Genomic DNA, 19,857 nt, shown 5'->3' on the forward strand with positions numbered 1-19,857 from the left:
TACGCAACTTCCTTACTTGAGTGAAAGTATATTATACTACTGGTCAAATATTACTCCGTTACAAGTAAAAGTTGTAAAGACCGATTTTGACTTAAGTAAAAGTACTGAAGTACTCCTTTTTAAAAGTACTTGACTATCAAAAGTAATGCATTGTTTTATTATTGTTGTATGTAATACTTACAGTACCTTATGCCTCTGAATCTATGCCTGCCTACCCTCATATCAATATCAAATTTATTTCTAGAACACAGTTCCAGTATAGTGAGATTGAATAAGTGCACTCAATAATGTCCACAATGGTTTCAGACACCCAAATGGCTGTTCCCTCAAATAGTGCCCTATTTAAAGTTTTTTTGGCTTTGACGTCAACCCGACTTTCATTTCCAACCAAAATCCAACGTCTGTCCGACGTCGGGTTCTGACGTCAATCTGACTTTCATTTCCAAACCAAAATCATCCCCTGACTGACGTTACTACTTTCTACTCAAGGACCTTGACAGAAATGTAGTGGAGTAAAAAGTACGATATTTGTCTTTCAAATGTAGTGAAGTTTAAGTAAGGAGTTTCCAGAAAAAATAATACTCAAGTAAAGTACAGATACTCAAAAAGGGTACTTAAGTACAGTACTCAAGTAAATATACTTTGTTACTGTCCACCTCTGCACTGAAGGCAAGCTTAAGTCTTTCCAATGGCCAAAACTATCCATAAATGTCATTCTGGCTGCATTTACATGCAAGTTTATGTTCCTGTATTATCTGTGACTGCAGTATTTCAAATAAGCCACATAAAAGCCTCATGTCTTTTCAAATGTTATCTGTTATTTCATAGACGTTTAAAGTCAGCATGAAATGGAAGTTGCGATAGTCTTTTCTTCCCTGCTGTGATGTATATCCAAAAAACGAATAGCCTACTAGTGTATGTAAATTTCTGGCATAGTCACCTTAACCCTTGTGTTCTGTTCGATTTCTGTGTACACCCCTTATGGACCGGGTCAAATTGACCCTAATTGGATTCAATACAATTCCTCAAAAATCACACTATGAAAAACGACAAAGATTTAGATACAAACTGTAAACTTTTAATATCAACATTTGTCAAACATTACAAAAACATTATATCTGAAAATATGATTTATGAAAATGTTTTTAAAACATTTTTTAAAACAGTTTTGTTTTGACAAAATTGGAAAATAAACAGTATACTGATTTTTTTTGCATATATTTTTTTAACTTTTTATTTTATTTTATTTTTACATTTTATGCTTTGAACATCGTAACTGAACAAAAAAAAATTGCTGTATAATGAAATTTTTTCATTTTCCTAAGTTAACTTTCCCTAGTTTCCTAAGACCTATTTTCCTAGTTTCATTATTCACTCACTGGGAAGTGAGAAACCAAACATAACAAAAACATACATCAAATAAATGTTTTTTATTTATTTTTTGGCTCTGTGAAGCTGCCTTTGAAAATCCTACATAAAAATTTTTGGTTAAAAGCTAGGTATTTTAGATATTTTAAATATTGAAATGAGAGCTTATTTTACTATCTGTGTCTGACAAAGATTTTCATCTGTAATTTGCAAATAATTCTGAACACTGTAATTTTAGCTTTTTCAAGTGTGTTTGGTTAGGGTTAGAGCACTTTTAGATGCACTTGCACGTTAGAACTGGAGTTGAAGTGCCCTGACATACAGAAAATAAATGTTTTTATTTTGTGTCTGTACAGTTGCTTTTGAATGGCTGTCTATGAGGGTCAAATTGACCCGCGAACATCACGAACGTAACAGTAATTTTGTTTGTATATGTCAAAACACATCAGCATGTTGAAACTTTGCATGCATGTTCATCATGATAAATGAGAAAAAGTCACAAAATATCAAGAAAAAAAACAAAGGTTAACCAGTATTTCCAACAACTTGAAAATCGAAACGGGTCAAATTGACCCGCAACATAACACAAGGGTTAACCTAAGCAGCTCAACTTTTATATATTTTATGAAGTGCACCCATTATACTATTAAAATTCAAATAGAATTAGAAGAATAGACAGTTCTTTATAAGAATCTCATGCAGTCATCTTTATCTTGATACTGTCATATTGTGTATAACTTTACACAGAATGTTTCCATATGCAGAATAAAAGGGAAGAAAAGGTTGTTTATGCATGTAAATGTAGCCACTATCACATCTTATTTTATGAAGTTTATTTTGGCTGTTCTGTGGGTAAATCTGCAATCTCATTAGATGAGATCAAATTAGATTTTGATCATATATACAGTATATACCCTTTACTCTTTGATATGGTTTGGTTCTCATCCATATTCACCAGCTATGATATGTTGTCTGGTTGTCAATCTAAAATAGACTATGGACTATTAGCAAGAAAAAAGGAGAAACAATTATACATGTGTGCTACTCATGTATGAAGAGGAATTATCCATGTGATGGATCTTGAGCTGGCAGCATTTGCCAATATGAGGACTATTATAGAAATTCAACTTTGTGAATAGTAGACAAAGCAACCAGTACTGGTTCAGTGTGATATTGTTTTTTTTGTTTTTTTTGTACAAAGTCATGTGATGAATATTTTTTTATTTTCTTCATGAGTTTTATTTATTTGTTTTATACTTAATAACACCATTACTTTCCACTTAACCATATAATCATGCACCAGTGTTTGTTGTACTGCAGATGTTTTTGTAACATATCGGAGGCACTTCAAGTGCTGATTTCCTCACAGAGCCTGCCAACAGAATTGAATAGAAGTGCAGGCTGAATTGGAATGTTTATTTTCTATCTATATTATATCTGTCACTTGGTGGGGTTTTTTTTCTTTCAGATTTCATGTTTTGAAAAAAGTTTCCCCTATTTTTACCGCTACATTTTCCTGTTAATATTTAGATTATTTCTTATATTTATGTATATGCATACACATACACAAGTATTTGTGTGTATACAGTTGTGGTCAGAATTTTTGGTACCCTTGATAAATATGTAGAAAATAAATCTACATTGTTAATCCTATTGACCTTTTATTTTTTTAAAAAGGACAAAAATCTAACCTTTCATTGAAGGAAAACTTTTTAAAATGGTGGAAAATCTCATTATGAAATAAATGTTTTTCTCTATTACACACTGGCCACAATTAATGGCACCTTTTTATTCAATACTTTTTGCAACCTCCTTTTGCCAATATAACAGCTCTGAGGTTTCTCCAATAATACCCGATGAGTTTGGAGAACACCTGACAAGAGATCAGAGATCATTCCTCCAGGTCTAGTTCTCCAGTCTCTCCAGGTCAGGGATAGGCAACGTCGATCCTGGAGTGCCGCTGTCCTGCAGAGTTTAGCTCCGACCCTGATATAAACTCGCCTGCCTTTAGCATTAGTAATCCTGAAGACATTGATTAGCTTGCTCAGGTTTGTTTGATTAGGTTTGGAGCTAAACTCTGCAGGACAACGACACTCCAGGACCAATGTTGCCCATCTCTGCTCCAGATCCTTCAAATTCCCAAGTCTATGTTGATACATTACACTGTTCTCAGTTTTCTGTAGGATTCTGGTCAGGGGACTGCGATGGCCATGGCAGAACCTTAATTTTGTGCTCATTGACCCATTTTTGAGTTGATTTTGATGTTTGTTTTGAATCGTTGTCCTGTTGGCCATGGGCCATTATAAGATTTCTAGCAGATGCCGTCAGGTTTTGATTTTTTTATCTGTTGGTACAGTATTTGATAGAATCCATGATGCCATGTATCTGAACAAGATGTCCAGGACCTCTAGCAAAAAAATAGGCCCACCACATTAAAGATCCAGTGGTATATTTAACCTCAGGCATTGGGGTACTTTTTTATCCCTGTTTGCACCTGACCATAGAACCCGGTTCCGTTTAAAGTTCCAGTCGTGTCTGACAACTGAGTGTGCTGGAGTTTGCATTTGTATGAGAGCAGAGGATTTTTCTTGAAACCCTCCCAAACAACATTGATTTTAGGTGCTGTTTGACCTCAAGACTCAAATATTTTCTGTAATTCTACAGCTGTGATCCTTGGAGAGTCTTTGGCCACTCAAACTATCCTCCTTGCTGCACATTAAGATGGTATAGATAGTAATTGGAACTTCTCACTTATTGACCTGATGGTGGAAATGCCTTAGCTATTTTCTTACAGCCACTTTCTATTTTGTGAAGCTCAACAATCTTTTGCTGCACATCAGAACTATATTCTTTGGTTTTACTTATTGTGATGGATGATTAACGGGATTTGGCCTTTAAGTTTCCTCATATTTATACTAAATATAATATACTATATAAATCATGGCCGGAGAATATACTTCAGATATATTATACTCATAAGATTTTCTAGCAATAGTTGTGGCCAACGTGTGTTAGAGAAAAACATTTATTTAATTATGTGGACCCCCCACCACCGCCACCATTCAGTTTTACGTCAATGAAAGGTTAGATTTTGTTTTGTTTTTTAATGACAGATCAAAAGGATAAACGATGCAGAATTTATTTTCACAGCCTTCTTTGATCATATTTACCATGGGTGGCAATACAGGTCCTTCTAAAAAAATTAGCATATTGTGATAAAGTTAATTATTTTCCATAATGTAATGATAAAAATTAAACTTTCATATATTTTAGATTCATTGCACACCAACTGAAATATTTCAGGTCTTTTATTGTTTTAATACTGATGATTTTGGCATACAGCTCATGAAAACCCAAAATTCCTCTCTCAAAAAATTAGCATATTTCATCCGGCCAATAAAAGAAGTGTTTTTAATACAAAAAAGAAGTGTTTTTAATACAAAAAAAAAAAGTCAACCTTCAAATAATTATGTTCAGTTATGCACTCAATAGTCAATACTTGGTCGGGAATCCTTTTGCAGAAATGACTGCTTCAATGCGGCGTGGCATGGAGGCAATCAGCCTGTGGCACTGCTGAGGTGTTATGGAGGCCCAGGATGCTTCGATAGCGGCCTTAAGCTCATCCAGAGTGTTGGGTCTTGCGTCTCTCAACTTTCTCTTCACAATATCCCACAGATTCTCTATGGGGTTCAGGTCAGGAGAGCTGGCAGGCCAATTGAGCACAGTAATACCATGGTCAGTAAACCATTTACCAGTGGTTTTGGCACTGTGAGCAGGTGCCAGGTCGTGCTGAAAAATGAAATCTTCATCTCCATAAAGCTTTTCAGCAGATGGAAGCATGAAGTGCTCCAAAATCTCCTGATAGCTAGCTGCATTGACCCTGCCCTTGATAAAACACAGTGGACCAACACCAGCAGCTGACATGGCACCCCAGACCATCACTGACTGTGGGTACTTGACACTGGACTTCAGGCATTTTGGCATTTCCTTCTCCCCAGTCTTCCTCCAGACTCTGGCACCTTGATTTCCGAATGACATGCAAAACTGAGCAACAGTCCAGTGCTGCTTCTCTGTAGCCCAGGTCAGGCGCTTCTGCCGCTGTTTCTGGTTCAAAAGTGGCTTGACCTGGGGAATGCGGCACCTGTAGCCCATTTCCTGCACATGCCTGTGCACGGTGGCTCTGGATGTTTCTACTCCAGACTCAGTCCACTGCTTCCGCAGGTCCCCCAAGGTCTGGAATCGGTCCTTCTCCACAATCTTCCTCAGGGTCCGGTCACCTCTTCTCGTTGTGCAGCGTTTTTTGCCACACTTTTTCCTTCCCACAGACTTCCCACTGAGGTGCCTTGATACAGCACTCTGGGAACAGCCTATTTGTTCAGAAATTTCTTTCTCTTGCTTGAGGGTGTCAATGATGGCCTTCAGGTCGGCTGTCTTACCCATGATTGCGGTTTTGAGTAATGAAACAGGCTGGGAGTTTTAAAAGCCTCAGGAATCTTTTGCAGGTGTTTAGAGTTAATTAGTTGATTCAGATGATTAGGTTAATAGCTCGTTTAGAGACCCTTTTCATGATATGCTAATTTTTTGAGACAGGAATTTTGGGTTTTCATGAGCTGTATGCCAAAATCATCAGTATTAAAACAATAAAAGACCTGAAATATTTCAGTTGGTGTGCAATGAATCTAAAATATATGAAAATTTAATTTTTATCATTACATTATGGAAAATATTGAACTTTATCACAATATGCTAATTTTTTTAGAAGGACCTGTAATTCTGACCACGACTCTATACATACTGACACTTCACAAATAGGGTACAATTTGGTGTCCAGTTACTTTAAAGCATTCGAAGCTCTAATTCTGTTTTGTTGTAAGAACTGTTATATGTTTTAAAAACCATTATCTGACACAAAATTTGCATGAACGACAGACAGTAGCTCGTTTCCAACACTTTAAATGTCCTTGTTTCCTTTTAAAATTGTGATTTGTCCTGTCCCGTTCATTTCCAGGCCTTGTTTTGTACCCTATTCGTTGAAGTTTTGCTGTCCACATGAAACAGTATTAAGTGCTTCTCTTACTGTCAACAAATCAAAGGTCATTTTGACAGCATGAGCTTGGCGTAAGTGAAAAGGCTTCACTGACCATGCTTGGACAGATTTATTTTTCATCTGACATGCTTTACACATTAAACATCACAACATAATCAGCATTATTGTAAAATATTTAGCAAAATACATGCTTGCTTGTTTGTTGTTTTCAGTATATACAGTGTTGGTTAATAAGCAGTTACATTTCTAATCTGTTGCTCTTCCCGGAGCTTGGCACATTTGTAACCCAAAATAGTTGTTGAGTTGACACTTTGACACCCTCTCTTTTAAAGTGAATGTGCTTCCTATTAACTTGTTCACTGGTCTTCCACGTCTAGACACTTATTCTCTAAACACTTATTATCTCTAAATACACATGTATAGAGATACTCTTGTTCATTATCTGAATCTCATGTATTTTTTTTGGGCAACCTTCTATATGTAATATCTAAAACTGAAGGTGCAATGTTTTGTAAGGTGCATTAATTCTTATTGCGAAACCATTTCTTATTCTCCTTTTGGGTGAAATTTTATCAATTCATTGAAGCTCCAGGCATCAACTTCATAAAGGGAATTAAAAAAAAACGTATTTCTGGCTCAGTGGACGGTCATTGTATTTTTTTTATTTTCTTTAAATATGTCATAACTTGAGAACAGAACAGTATTGGAAAGGTTGTATGAAAAGATTGTACATATGTTAATATATTTCATGTATATCTTTTCTTTTTTTCATCCTCTATTCGATAAAAGATCCATTTCTTTGTGAATATATGACTGTGGATTATGCCATGTACACGCGTACAATACAATAGTATGCACACACTTTCATTGGTATTAATCTGTCATACACGTGCTCTCACACACACTCACACACACTGTACTGTACACCATGACCACTGTGAGTGAAGCAGGAGGCTCTGGATTTTGTATAAATTGTACATGTGAATGATGTTACAGTTGAAAAATTTGTAGTATTGCTATTGGTTTATTTTCTATGAAAGAACATTTGTGACCCGTTATGTTTTTCTTCAATAAAATATGGAGCAAGGGTCAGTGTCATGAGTCATGTGGTAATTGTGCTCTTAAAAAAAAAAGTCTAAATGATTTATTCCTGATTGTGTTGTGGATTTTGTTCTTCTCCAGCCCACCAGAGGGAGCTATAGGCTGCAAAATAAGATCAAGGTATGTTGACGTGCTTTTGATAAGTATTTTGTAGGCATATTTAGCAGCACAAATACTGGAGATCACAAAATATTTAATATTTCATCAGATCATATCATATGAATGTCTGATTTCATGCTGTCCAGGATTAATGTTTTTGTATGTATTTCATAACTTTGTTAGACAGATGACTTTTTGTCCAAAGTACCATCCGCATATTTCTCTTGGATTAATGTGCTTCTGATATCAGATATCTCGAAATGCCACTAACTTGCCATGTTTTTTTCCCCCTATATCTTTTCATTTCCGTGCAGTTCATTTGGAAAGTGTTTTCTACTGGCATCTAAACTCATCCCTCAAAACCCATTGGCATTTGACCTGCTCTGCCAGTGAAACTGAAGACTTGTGCCTCCCAATCTTGTTTTGATGACCTACTCTTCCACCCAGATGCTGAACAAATGTTTGAGCTATCAATGCTCTCTCTCTCTCTCTCTCTCTCTCTCTCTCTCTCTCTCTCTCTCTCTCTCTCTCTCTAACTGGAAAATAACTTTATTCTAGAGCTGCCATAAAGCCAAAACAATCTGTTACTTTAATTTCCTATTATCAATGTAAAGCCGCTTTGGAACAATCTACATTGTTAAAAGCGTCATATAAATGAAGATGACTAAATGTTTTAGGTGGCTTACTGGACACCTATTTTGCACTCGCACTCATGACAAATAGGGGTCAAGTAAAGACGCATCAATAGCTAATCTTTGAAACATGATCAAACTGTGTCAGGCCCATCTGATAAGTGTAGTATCACCTTGTTGGCTGCAGTGAAAACAGTGTTCATTTAATCCCATGGAATTAGCCACCACAACAAACCACACCAAAAGTACAATGAAATATTAATCCAGTAATCCTGTCATCTGTACTAAATACGTGGTCATGTTATTTTACATATACCACGGTGCACTTATATCAACATAAATTGAATTTGTCAGTACTGTTGTGATTGAAAGTGCTTTAATGATATGGCCCAGATTCGTTGATCCCTTGTAGTTAGGACGTCAATGCTGTGCATTCAAGTGGGTGTCCTAGTTTCCGAGACATTCATATTTTGTGACTATTGGTGATTTTTTCCAACTCAGACAATTATTTATTTTGTGGCCAGTTGTCTCAACATTGCAAAGGTTTAGCGGGGTTGATGGTATCTTGCTCTTGGGTATGTTGGTGAGGATCATGTGGAGTGAGAGCCCAAAATGCACCTGGAAGAAAAGTGTGTCGCCATGTCCTCAGCCGAGGCTGACAGGTGCTCTTTTTGGGGCCGCTGGCATGCAGTCTTCTTTCCGTGTGTGAATGTGTATATGGGATTATCTCATCTTTCTCTTTAAAGACCCTGGTGAGAGAATCCAAGCTAGATGATCTTCTCCACTAAGCCCGGTCATGCACCCTCCTTGACGATTGATAGTTTGGTTCTGTAAAATGAGATTGAATCAGCTCTGCCAAAGCAAGGCATAGCAGTCATTTTATTGTCTTGCATGCAAGTTAATTTTTTTGATCACAGTAAGTAGCATTGGGTCCTTTCCTGTTGTGTCCCATCCAAAAGCCAACTGTGTCACACAGTATGTTGCTCATGATATTTATAATTTATTCATATGCCAGACGTTAATTGTGCAAGTAAAATCTGCATGGCTTTTCTGACACTTCCAAATGCCCTACTGAGAAGAGATCCTGAACCTACTGTACCTTCCACTAATGAACCTGACATTTGTTTCTTTTACAGGGATACCGGAGGAAGTAACATTTCAGACTAGTTGATATTTTTCAAAGATGTGCCACATAAAAAAGGTCAAAGGCAAGTCCTTTTTTTTCCGTTGATGCCTGCCAGAAAGGTTAAGGTTACAATATGACCTATGGGAGTATTGTGTAATTCCATTGGGCTGTGCCATGCCATTCTCCAGTGCATGTGATGTAAGAGGAAAGCTGTCTGTGGTCACAGCATGTGTTCTATTTGCCTGGAGATTTACAGCAGCACAGGAGTAAACATGAATTAAGAGCACTGAGCGACAAAAATAAACAACAGCAGCTGGAAAAGCGATGATTAATGACCGCTTTCATGAACGCACTGGAGAAGAGGTACTGTCCAAATCTTTTTGTTTCCCCTCGATTCATGTAAAATGTGGATGTTTTGAAAGCTTTGATATTTTCAGGACAGCCATTGCATTCAGGATATAAACAAGTGTGATTGAAGTCTGCAGCTGTGACGAAGTCAGAAGGTTTGCATGCAATTTCTGATTTGTAGCATGCAATAGAAGGCAATGTTGTTCTCCATTGAGGTTCTCACTGTTATTCACACCATCTCTCACTTTCAGGGCAGTAATCTGTATGCGCACAGCCCCATGTTAATCGTCACATGCATCACCATGGCAATGGAGACAGAATATGAAATAAGACACTACGCAGACTGAATCAAAGGACAATAACAAAAAGAAACCGAACGTGATTAAATGCAAAAACTGTTGCCAACAAGTCATTAGCTGTTTATCCAGGATGGAAGAAGACTTGCAACCACAGCCTTGGGTCAAATGTGTTATGGGAATCACAGTTCAAATGTCACCCAATCAAGAAAAGAAGCAAATGGCCCAAGATACAGATCAGCACATAGTGTACATTTGAATTAAAGAATCAGAATTCCCTTCTGACTGTGGGTTAACCGAGTGGTCTACACCTCCCCTTCCGTCGTCACATTCCCCTCCCCTCTCCATGCCCCCAGCGCTTCGCAGTCTCTAGTTCACTCGTCTCTATTTACCTCTTTGCTAATCCCTCACATCGCGCTCTCTCTCTTCCACACATTCTCTCGATCGCTGTCTCTCCTCCCCTTTCAAGCTCAGAGCCAGCGGGCTGCCACACGACCCACACTGCCTGCTACATGATCTCCTGGAAAACAGAGCTCCGTGTCTTTGTAGCCACTTGCTGCTGCTCAAGCCTTGGTAGATTGCAATCTAGGAGACAAGGAAAGATGCCTTCGCGACAACCCTGACTCCTGTCATCTTCAGATGCGACCCTGTCCCCTTTCCTAGTATCTTGCCCCCTGACCCTTTACCCCATCCCCTCTCCTCTACCCCTCTCCAGACCTCCCTCACTTAATCCCCCCCCCCCCCCAATCTTCCCCTCACCTCGCACCCTCTTGACAATGTTCTCATGTGTTCGTTGGCTTCAGCCTTTCCTTGCCTTGCTATCCTCTACCTTGTTAACTTGGGGGTATAACTGCCCATCTAGCTGCTTGTGTCCGGACCATCACACCGTGGACTGCACAGGTCAAGGACTCACCCGTCTTCCAGACTCTATCCCTTTGGACATACGGAGACTCCTTCTGTCTGACAACTGGATTTCCTGGATCCCTTCTGATTTCCTGGTTCTCTACAGTGATTTGGTCTACCTGGATCTAAGAAATAACTCCCTAACGAGCCTGGAGCCTGGGACTCTGAGTACATCCTCCAGACTGGTCTATCTAGACCTGGGGAGCAACAACTTGACTGAGATACCCTCTGGAACTTTTGGGGAGTCCCGTAGTCTGATCAAGCTACGGCTGGGGAACAATCCGTATTTGAATATGATCAGCAAGGACGCCTTCTTCGGCCTCACCTCCTTACGAGAGCTCGAGCTGGAGAGGAATGCCCTCTCTGGCCTGGACGTCGGGGTGTTGAGCCAGTTGCCTTCCTTGCGGATGATACGCCTGGAAGGGAACCCCTGGGTATGCAATTGCAACTTTGCCAAACTCTTCCTGTGGCTGTTAGAAAATCGTCACAAGCTCCCAACTGGTAAGCTTCTTAAATATTGCTTTCGTGATCTGCATCCATCTGCATGAAATAATGTCATACTATTTTTTTCTAATAAACACTAGAAACCTTTTCAATCACTTGAACCCTTCACCGTGTGTGGTGGTTCACCTGTGGAAGATTCAAATGGTCAATAACAGATCTATTTTCTGACTAGGTCATACATGTGGGTGAACTGATTTTGTTTGGGATAGAGACACACTTTAGGTGATCACTAGAATATGCAAAATATTCTTGTGCATAATTCATGAAACATATGCCACACAACATGTTCCCTAATTTTTTATCTCATGTCTTGTTCTCTTGGTTGACGTTAATGTGAGTGGTAACTAAAGGAAAAAAATAGGGAACTGTACCCTCTTGTATACAGTATCCGTTGGTCATTAGGTCACTTACCACTAAGTTTAAGGTCAAGACAGCTACATCAAATATGAATGCATGGTCCTCACAGTCCCTTAGAAGCACATGTCACTTTTATCCCCCTCTGTCTGTTTAAGAGACCAATGTAACATTAAGTTGCATGTTACAAACATGTCAATATAAAAACAATTTGTTTGGGTTTTGGTCACACATACATTATATATTGTATACTGTTGGAAACTTAACCAAATATTATGCACATTTGAGAAATGTTACTTTCTTAAATCATAGTTATAGATGTGAATCTTCCTGATAGGCTTAAACTCCATATTTAGGGAAAGATTTCCTTAATATTCAGACTATTTGAAGTTTATTTAAATAATTCTGTAGCTTATGATTTGTAGCAAGAGGCTAGCATCATATATGACTATTGTTTTTACATTTATATGCAAACATCTGGCAGACACTTTTACTGAAATTGACATTGTATTCAAGGTATACATTTGATCAGTTCATGCATTTCTTGACAATTAAACCCACAACCGTGGTGTAATGTAGCTACATAATGCTATAAATGCTGGGGGGTTCGATTGCAGGAAAAAAATACTATAGTTTTTTACTGTAATTCTAACAAAAATGACAGTCCTTTAAATACATCAGAATCCACCATAATGTAGTCTTTAATTTAGATAGTCTAGTTTAAACTCCCTTACAGTCTTGTAATTCTGGCACTTGGGTATGGATGAACACGTTACATCCATTATTCAACCCAACATTGAATCTGATACTGATGATAGCACACCTCGGGCACACTTTCAGTTGCCTGGTAATTTGATGTTCAGGTGGATAATCAAGAGCAAGAACCAAGATTTCCACCAAAATGTAAGCAAAGCATGTGTAGTGACATCCACATATGTGACAGGCGCACACACAACTCTTTAAACAACCCTCAAAGGTCAAAAGACAGAGCCTGAGAGGTTACCACATCATATAATATCACAATGAAACCAACAATTTACCACAAGATAAAGCATGCAGTTATAACAAAAAAGGATGGAATTGTTCAGGCTCATGTAGCCTAGGATTTTGAGCACACTAATTAAATGTATTGAATGAATTCAGTGTAATCTGAATGGAGTGACCTAATGATAATGATATTCATACATTCAGCTTTATTACACACCAGAGGTGAAGCTTTGATTCATTTCATTGTTGCGAACACAAGAACATGGCTCGCGTTACACATATGTGGTGACAGCAGGCAATACGACACTAGTCGGCTGACTGAGCTTGTGGCCGCTGTGAGAATTTTCTAAATGGGTAAAACCATGTGCTGCATGCGTGTTAGCCATTTGTGATTTTCGCTTTGGGGATCTCCAGTGTAAAACACTGAAGCTCTAGCATGATGAAACGTCAGATGAGCTCTTAGAGATGGGCAAACGGCCACGTGACAGACTCAACAAAGGAGGCTGAGGTCACTGAATCCCCTGCATGTGGAAAACCCCTTCTGGATGGAGTGACTCATCCACACTTATTGCCTCACACGTTTGATGATGATGTGAACTGACTTTGGCGAATGACATGAACAAACATGGTGGTGGCATTGTATTATGACATGGACGGTTATATTAATGAGAATGGCATTTCTTTTATTTTAATTCAAAAAAAAAAAAATCTCTCTCTTTCTCTCTCCTAGAATAATATGCTCCTAAAGAGCTACACAGAATCACAAGGGGTTTTGAGCGTGAACGCAATTAAAGGAGAGATGGGGCTGTGGAGCTCTGCCGCTCTGTTGTGTCTGTCTGTCAGCGTGGCTGTATTATGTAGGCGATGTTCCGCTTTAAATCTGTCATCTGGTGTCCGCTGATCACACGGCTGAAAGGAGATTAAAACTCCCTCTGTGAAAATCCAAATACAAACCAACAAGGAAAATTTCACAAATGTTTCCCATAAAGAGAGGGGAGGGGGGGATTGGAAAGCATCCCATCTCACATCTTATCATGCCGTTATGTAATGGGAGTTTTCTGAGTCATATCTGCAACCGTGTTTTTAGATACAAATTTTTTCAAATAATAATACCACCATGCTACAGTACAGGGAATATTTCTGTATACTGGCTCTATCATAATATGTTTATTTCTGTAACATTATAAGTACTTTATGTAGTCATGTGTATACTATTTTTGAGTGGAAACAAAGATTTGTCATTGGTAATGACATTAAGATTTTGATATTTTTATTTAGATAATTTGCAGAGACCTTTGAGTTTCTGTTGCGGCTAGGTTTTCAGATTTGAGCACTTTGTGTTCCAGTGCAAACCAACCATGAATTTGGAAAACAACCTCATTCTAGGTAGAGCTTACCCATCATAAAAGCACTTGAATGAAATACTGTTATGTTATTACACGTTCAGCTGGATATATAGCCTTGTGTATGTGCGTGTGTGTGTGTGTGCGTGTGTGTTAATGAAGTCCACTTGCTCATTTATTATCCTTTGAAGCGATACACTGTCTGAATATGTGACCATCAAATGGCATTAAAGAGCTGAACAAAGAGAAATGAAATGGGGTTTTAAATGGGAAATATAAACTGAAACGGGCAGGACAATTAAGTAATAAGTTTAAAAACAGCTGAACTTTCTTTTAATTTTCGATACACAACATTCAAAAGTTCATTAAATATTTTTTAAAGAATATAGGCGCTCACTAAGACTGCATTGATTTGATCAAAATACTGTAAAAACAGTTCTATTTTGAAATATTAAAATGTTATATTATATAATAGGCCTATATATAATAATAATATTTAATATTAAAATCTCAATTTAATATATTTTTTACTATAATTTATTCATGTGATGCAAAGCTGAATTTTCAGTGTATACCTGAAATGTTTGAAAATTTCCGTGCAAATTGGCTTTCATTCGGTCATATGATGTAATGGATGGTTGAGATTTTTAAAGAATTACAAAACATGGTGATTTGTTCAAACTTCGATAATGTTTGTGCATGATATTGAGCAGCTGAGGATGCTTGTGACATTAGTGACCTGTCATGTGAGCTGGTTCGGAAACTCATACAAGTCCGGTAACTGAACACTGGTCATGAGAGATCAAACTAAATGTTCCATGGACTCTTCACCTAAAGATTCACTGTACCTTTTTTTTCCAAGGCATTTCTTTTGAAGCTGTCATATAATGAGAAATGACATTCATTTTAAGTAAAATGTTCTATGAAAATATACTGTATATTTTGTAATTCTAAACTTACCTCCCTAGTCCAAAAACACAAAAATAACACAATAACAAAAAAAAAAAAAAAAAAAACTAAGCTTGTGTGTGTGGGGGGCCTGGTAAACGCTACATTATAGGGACAAAATGTCCCCACAAAGATGGCAATATCCATAAAACTTGGACATTTGTTTTGTCCCCATGAGGAAAACAGCTTATAAATCACACAAAGGGATGTTTTCTGAAAATGCAAAAATGCTGAAAGTTTTGTGTGATGGGTAGGGTTAGTGTAAGGGGATATAATATACAATTTGTACAGTTTAAAATCATTACGTCTATGGAAAGACGTGTGTGTGTGTGTGTGTGTGTGTGTGTGTGTGTGTGTGTGTGTGTATTAGGGCTGTCAAGCAATTAAAAATTGTAATCTAATTAGTTACTTGAAGTTCCGATTTATTAATCGAATTAATCGCACATCAATTTTGGCTGTGCAATTAAGTCATTCCTGTTAGATGAGAAAAGCATTGAAAGGCATTACAAAAAGTAGCTTTAGAAAGACGTATTTTGATTCAACGTAGAATCTACACAAACTTTTAAGGCTAAAATGTTGCCATAACATTTTTTTTTTTTTTCTGGAGTGTGCTTTTTTTTTTTTAAAGCAGCATCTGAAGTCAGTTGTTGTCCTGCATCATGTTCGTTACTAAACTGTATACAATGTTAGAAGACATTCAGGTCTGGGCTGGGGCGGGGAGCATTCAAAGCATTAATAATGTTTATGTATGTATGTATCTGTGTAATTTATCTGTCTATCTAAAGTGAAGTGGAATAAAATATCAAAACTTTTTTTTTAATAGTTTTTTTGTAAAAAGTTTATTTTCAGAAAGTGTATTTATTTTCCACGATAATTTTTCCCCCTCTATCATGTCTCTTTTACAGGGTTAGAGGGTATGGAGTGCTCTCTTCCAGTGGACGGGCGGCAGGTGTCACTCAGTGAGCTTTCTGAGGACAGTTTCCGGGAGTGTCGGGGATTGCTGACTCTCACTGATTATCTTATAGTGATTTTTTCTGGAATTTGTATTTCGGTGGCAGCCATTATTGCCAGTTTCTTTTTGGCTTCCACTATCCACTGTTTTCAGCGACTCAAATCCAAAAGGACAGATGAAGAGGAGGCAGAGGAATGAGGGGACTTACTGGACAGAATGGAAGTTACAAATTACCCATAATTCAACACAGGGGAAGCCAAGGGATTGGATGAAGGGGTGAATCACCTTATTTCCATGACAAAAGAACCCTGAATCAGGCCCCTGTGCAACTAAGGTGAGGCTGCTGTCTCGCATCTCGTGATTCACAGCCTTCATCCGTGTTGCTTGCAAGAAGCATCATATTTTTATACTTGAACACCAATGATTGAATTGAGCCTTAAGACTAAAACTGTTCCTGAACATGCAGTTTAAGAAACCACTGTCTCATGCCCCTATATTCAAAAGTAATCAGCATTATATTTTGACATCAGACAGCAACAATGGTCTTTTTATGAGATGTGCAAGTTAGTATTTTCTACATGAGTTATTTTTGGTATTGTGTACATGAATCTTGCTCTGTTGTAGTAAGGTTTAGCTACTTGCACTTTAAAGTACATAAGACACACACAATCCCAGTGAGCCATACTGTAAGCCCTTTTTCATAAACCATAATGGCACTTATCACCAAAGAATTAACATAAAATGAGCATACATTGTAATGTAAATGTTTTTCAAGAGAAGGGTTCAAAATACCATTATAAATATTGTAAGACATGTTTGGCTGTTGTCTGTAACCTACAACAACTTCATAAATGTCATACTCTTAATATAGTAGTTGGAGATGGGTCAAAATTATATATAAAGTAATCAAGGTATTTTAAAGGCTAAATTAAAAGGGAACTTTTTGTCTTTTTATGTCAATTCTGTCTAGTTAATTCTTTCCTTTTTTACTTTATGTTATGACTAAATAAACATTGACGCCAAAGTGTTTGAAATGATTAATATCATGTCTTAATCTTTTCTCTTTTTTTAAGCATATATAGCCTACCTGATCCCAATTCTGATAACTTAATTGTAATGGTAAGAAATGATGTATCTGGTGAGTAAATCTTGAGGTAAATTATTTTCATAGTCACACGCTGGCTTGACGCAGAAGGACGATTAACTCACATTTAATAAACACCAGGAACCATACAGAGATACACACCAGCACAAAACGTCAACACAAGACCATGAACAGAAGATAACTAAGGGTTTAAATACACAGATGATGAGGAACAGGTGAGAGATGAATCAATGAAACAATGAATCACCAACCAAGCAAACAAATTAAACAGGAAAAGGGAAAGTAGGCAAAACAGAACAAAAAAGAACTTCAAACTAAGAGTCACAACACACAGACCAAAACAGACTATATATTTCATTATACACTTTTTTTAGAGCTCAAATATTTATTTTCTATAAAATCTCCTCTTCATACTGTCTTAAGCCGAAGCAGTCCTGCTTTCTGCCACCAAAATAACAGCAAGTTCCTGCAGGTGCAACCAATGACATGATATATCATTCCTCCTTTTCCTTTGACCCAGAAAGCCCTGGAAGCTTTCAAAGTGCAAAGCAAACAATGGAGCAAATGCAGTTCCTTTATGTAATCTCATTTTGCTTCTACCGCACATAGAATTTAGTTTTTTAGGTTGCTGGGGGATGTTTTTTTCTCTCCCGATGAGAGCCTCTAAAATCAAGCTTAATACAATATTTGCTGTTGATGTCAGCTATCCATGACTGAGCAACGGTGACGTTTGAGTTTTACTGCAGCGTCATAAATGAAACCGACGGCAGAGAGCTAGACTCCACGATTACCCCCCGAGATGGGAATGAGAGAGGATGGAAAACGTACTATGCTTATTTGTGCTCATTTCTCCCCACTCATTTTCTATCTAGATGAAAAGTTGAATGAGACAGAGGGTAGAATTTGTCAAAATGAGGCTATATTCCAACATCCAGATCTTCTTGTTGCTATGGTTACGTGTCTGTGGGCCAGTTGAGTTGAATTCAGACACCGCTATGAGGATGGGTTTTGAATATTTGACTAATCATGTCTCCTCCTGTCCCTTGCCATTTCTCAGTGACTCTTGCCGTTCCTCTCCTCAAAATTGCCTTGATTTACAGCATGTCCATCTTCCATGGTTGTACTAACGTTATGAAACTAACATTCCCGTGTTAATCATACTGTTTACTACTTTCCTTAGTATGATTTGGATGGCCATTCTTTAGAAGAGAAATAACAAAATTAAATATTAATAATTATTTTTATTAAAAATATATATTAATGCGCAGCATTATAGTTCACCCCAAAATCAATCAATTTGTTCCAAACCTATATGAAGTTCTTACTTCGGTTGAACACAAAAGAATATATTTTGAAGTAGGCCAATGTTGGTAACCAGACAGTTGATGGCACCCATTGACTTCCACAGTATTTTTTTTTCTACAAAAGATTTGTTTTACAAAATAATTTTTACTTTAAAATGACTATAAAGTCAAGTTGTGTTCCAAATTTAAAGTTGATATCACAAAAATTTAAGTTCCTATGATATTTTGTTTAGCCACCGGGTGTCACCCAGATTCCATTGATTTTTTTATGCATTCTCCTGTAACAAATTAATCAATTTCTGTCCAAATTTCACTTCTATTACAAAACAGTAAGTAAGTAAGTAAATTTTATTTATATAGCACATTTACACATAGCAGGGCTATCCAAAGTGCTGAACAGAGTAAAAAAACTAATCGAAAAAAGAAAACCAACCAAACAGAACAGACAGAAATAGCATCAGGAGAAAATTAAAATGCCAGGGAATAAAAATAAGTTTTCAATTTAGATTTAAAATAGAAATTGAAGGTGCAAGGCAGAGGCAATTGGTTCCATAGACGTGGGGCGGCAACAGCAAAGGCTCTATCTCCCTTAGATTTTAGACGGGAGCGAGGGATAAATAAAAGAGCCCTGTCTGAAGATCTTTATAAAGATCGTGGATGACAGAGGAGTAAGAAGATCTCTAATATATAATGGAGCTTTATCATTAACCCCTTAACTGTCACCGCCCCTAGCGGGACACTTGGTGCTCTTTTTTTATCGCCTTTTTTTATATCACATATTTTAGTAGTCATCATAAATTAGGTATCATTCAAAATCTTACGAACTCAAAATTCATCTTATGAAAATCGTTTTGAAATTGGATGTTGCTTTACCATGAAAATGGTACTCTAAATTATTTTAGCGGGCTCATCCCCTGGTGGGCAGTGTCAGGTTTCATATTACAACATTTATTTACTTATTAACTTTATAGTCAAAACCTTGACAAAATACATATCGTCGGAAAGGTCTGAGTCTCAAGGCTCCATATTTGGTGACTGGTTTTTCAATTATTGTCTTTGGCCCACCACAACTGAGACTTAGTCCTATTAAGGAACTGGGTAACCATTTCCCCTCAGTTTCCTCTCAGGTCAGGAACCTTGCTGTCATTCTTGACTCTGAATATGTTTACCTAAACAAATTAATTCTGTTGTAAAGAGTAGTTTTTATCAATTGAGGTTAGTTTCCAAACTCAAATCAATTCTGTCATTTTCACGATTTGGAGAAGGTTATTCATGCTTTTATTACCTCACGCTTGGACTACTGTAATTCATTGTATTTAGGTCTTCCTCAATCATCGCTTGCTCGACTCCAGATGGTACAAAATGCATCTGCAAGGCTGCTGACGGGGACAAATAAATACAATCATGTCACCCCCATTTTAGCCTCGCTTCATTGGCTCC

The 19,857-nt window shown here is 37.4% G+C and overlaps 1 protein-coding gene across 1 annotated transcript; it reads left to right on the plus strand.

The window, feature by feature from the left end:
- Positions 1–10,227: 10,227 nt before the first annotated feature.
- Positions 10,228–17,045, plus strand: lrrc38a (leucine rich repeat containing 38a). Its single transcript, XM_056268128.1, has 2 exons — positions 10,228–11,421; positions 15,962–17,045. The coding sequence occupies exons 1-2, from the start codon at positions 10,794–10,796 to the stop codon at positions 16,204–16,206; spliced, it is 873 nt and encodes a 290-aa protein (XP_056124103.1). The 5' UTR covers positions 10,228–10,793; the 3' UTR covers positions 16,207–17,045.
- The last annotated feature ends 2,812 nt before the right edge of the window (positions 17,046–19,857 follow it).

The sequence above is a fragment of the Rhinichthys klamathensis genome, unplaced genomic scaffold (genome assembly GCF_029890125.1).
Source record: "Rhinichthys klamathensis goyatoka isolate OS25496 unplaced genomic scaffold, OSU_Roscu_1.1 h1tg000269l_1, whole genome shotgun sequence".
NCBI classification, from domain to species: domain Eukaryota; kingdom Metazoa; phylum Chordata; class Actinopteri; order Cypriniformes; family Leuciscidae; genus Rhinichthys; species Rhinichthys klamathensis.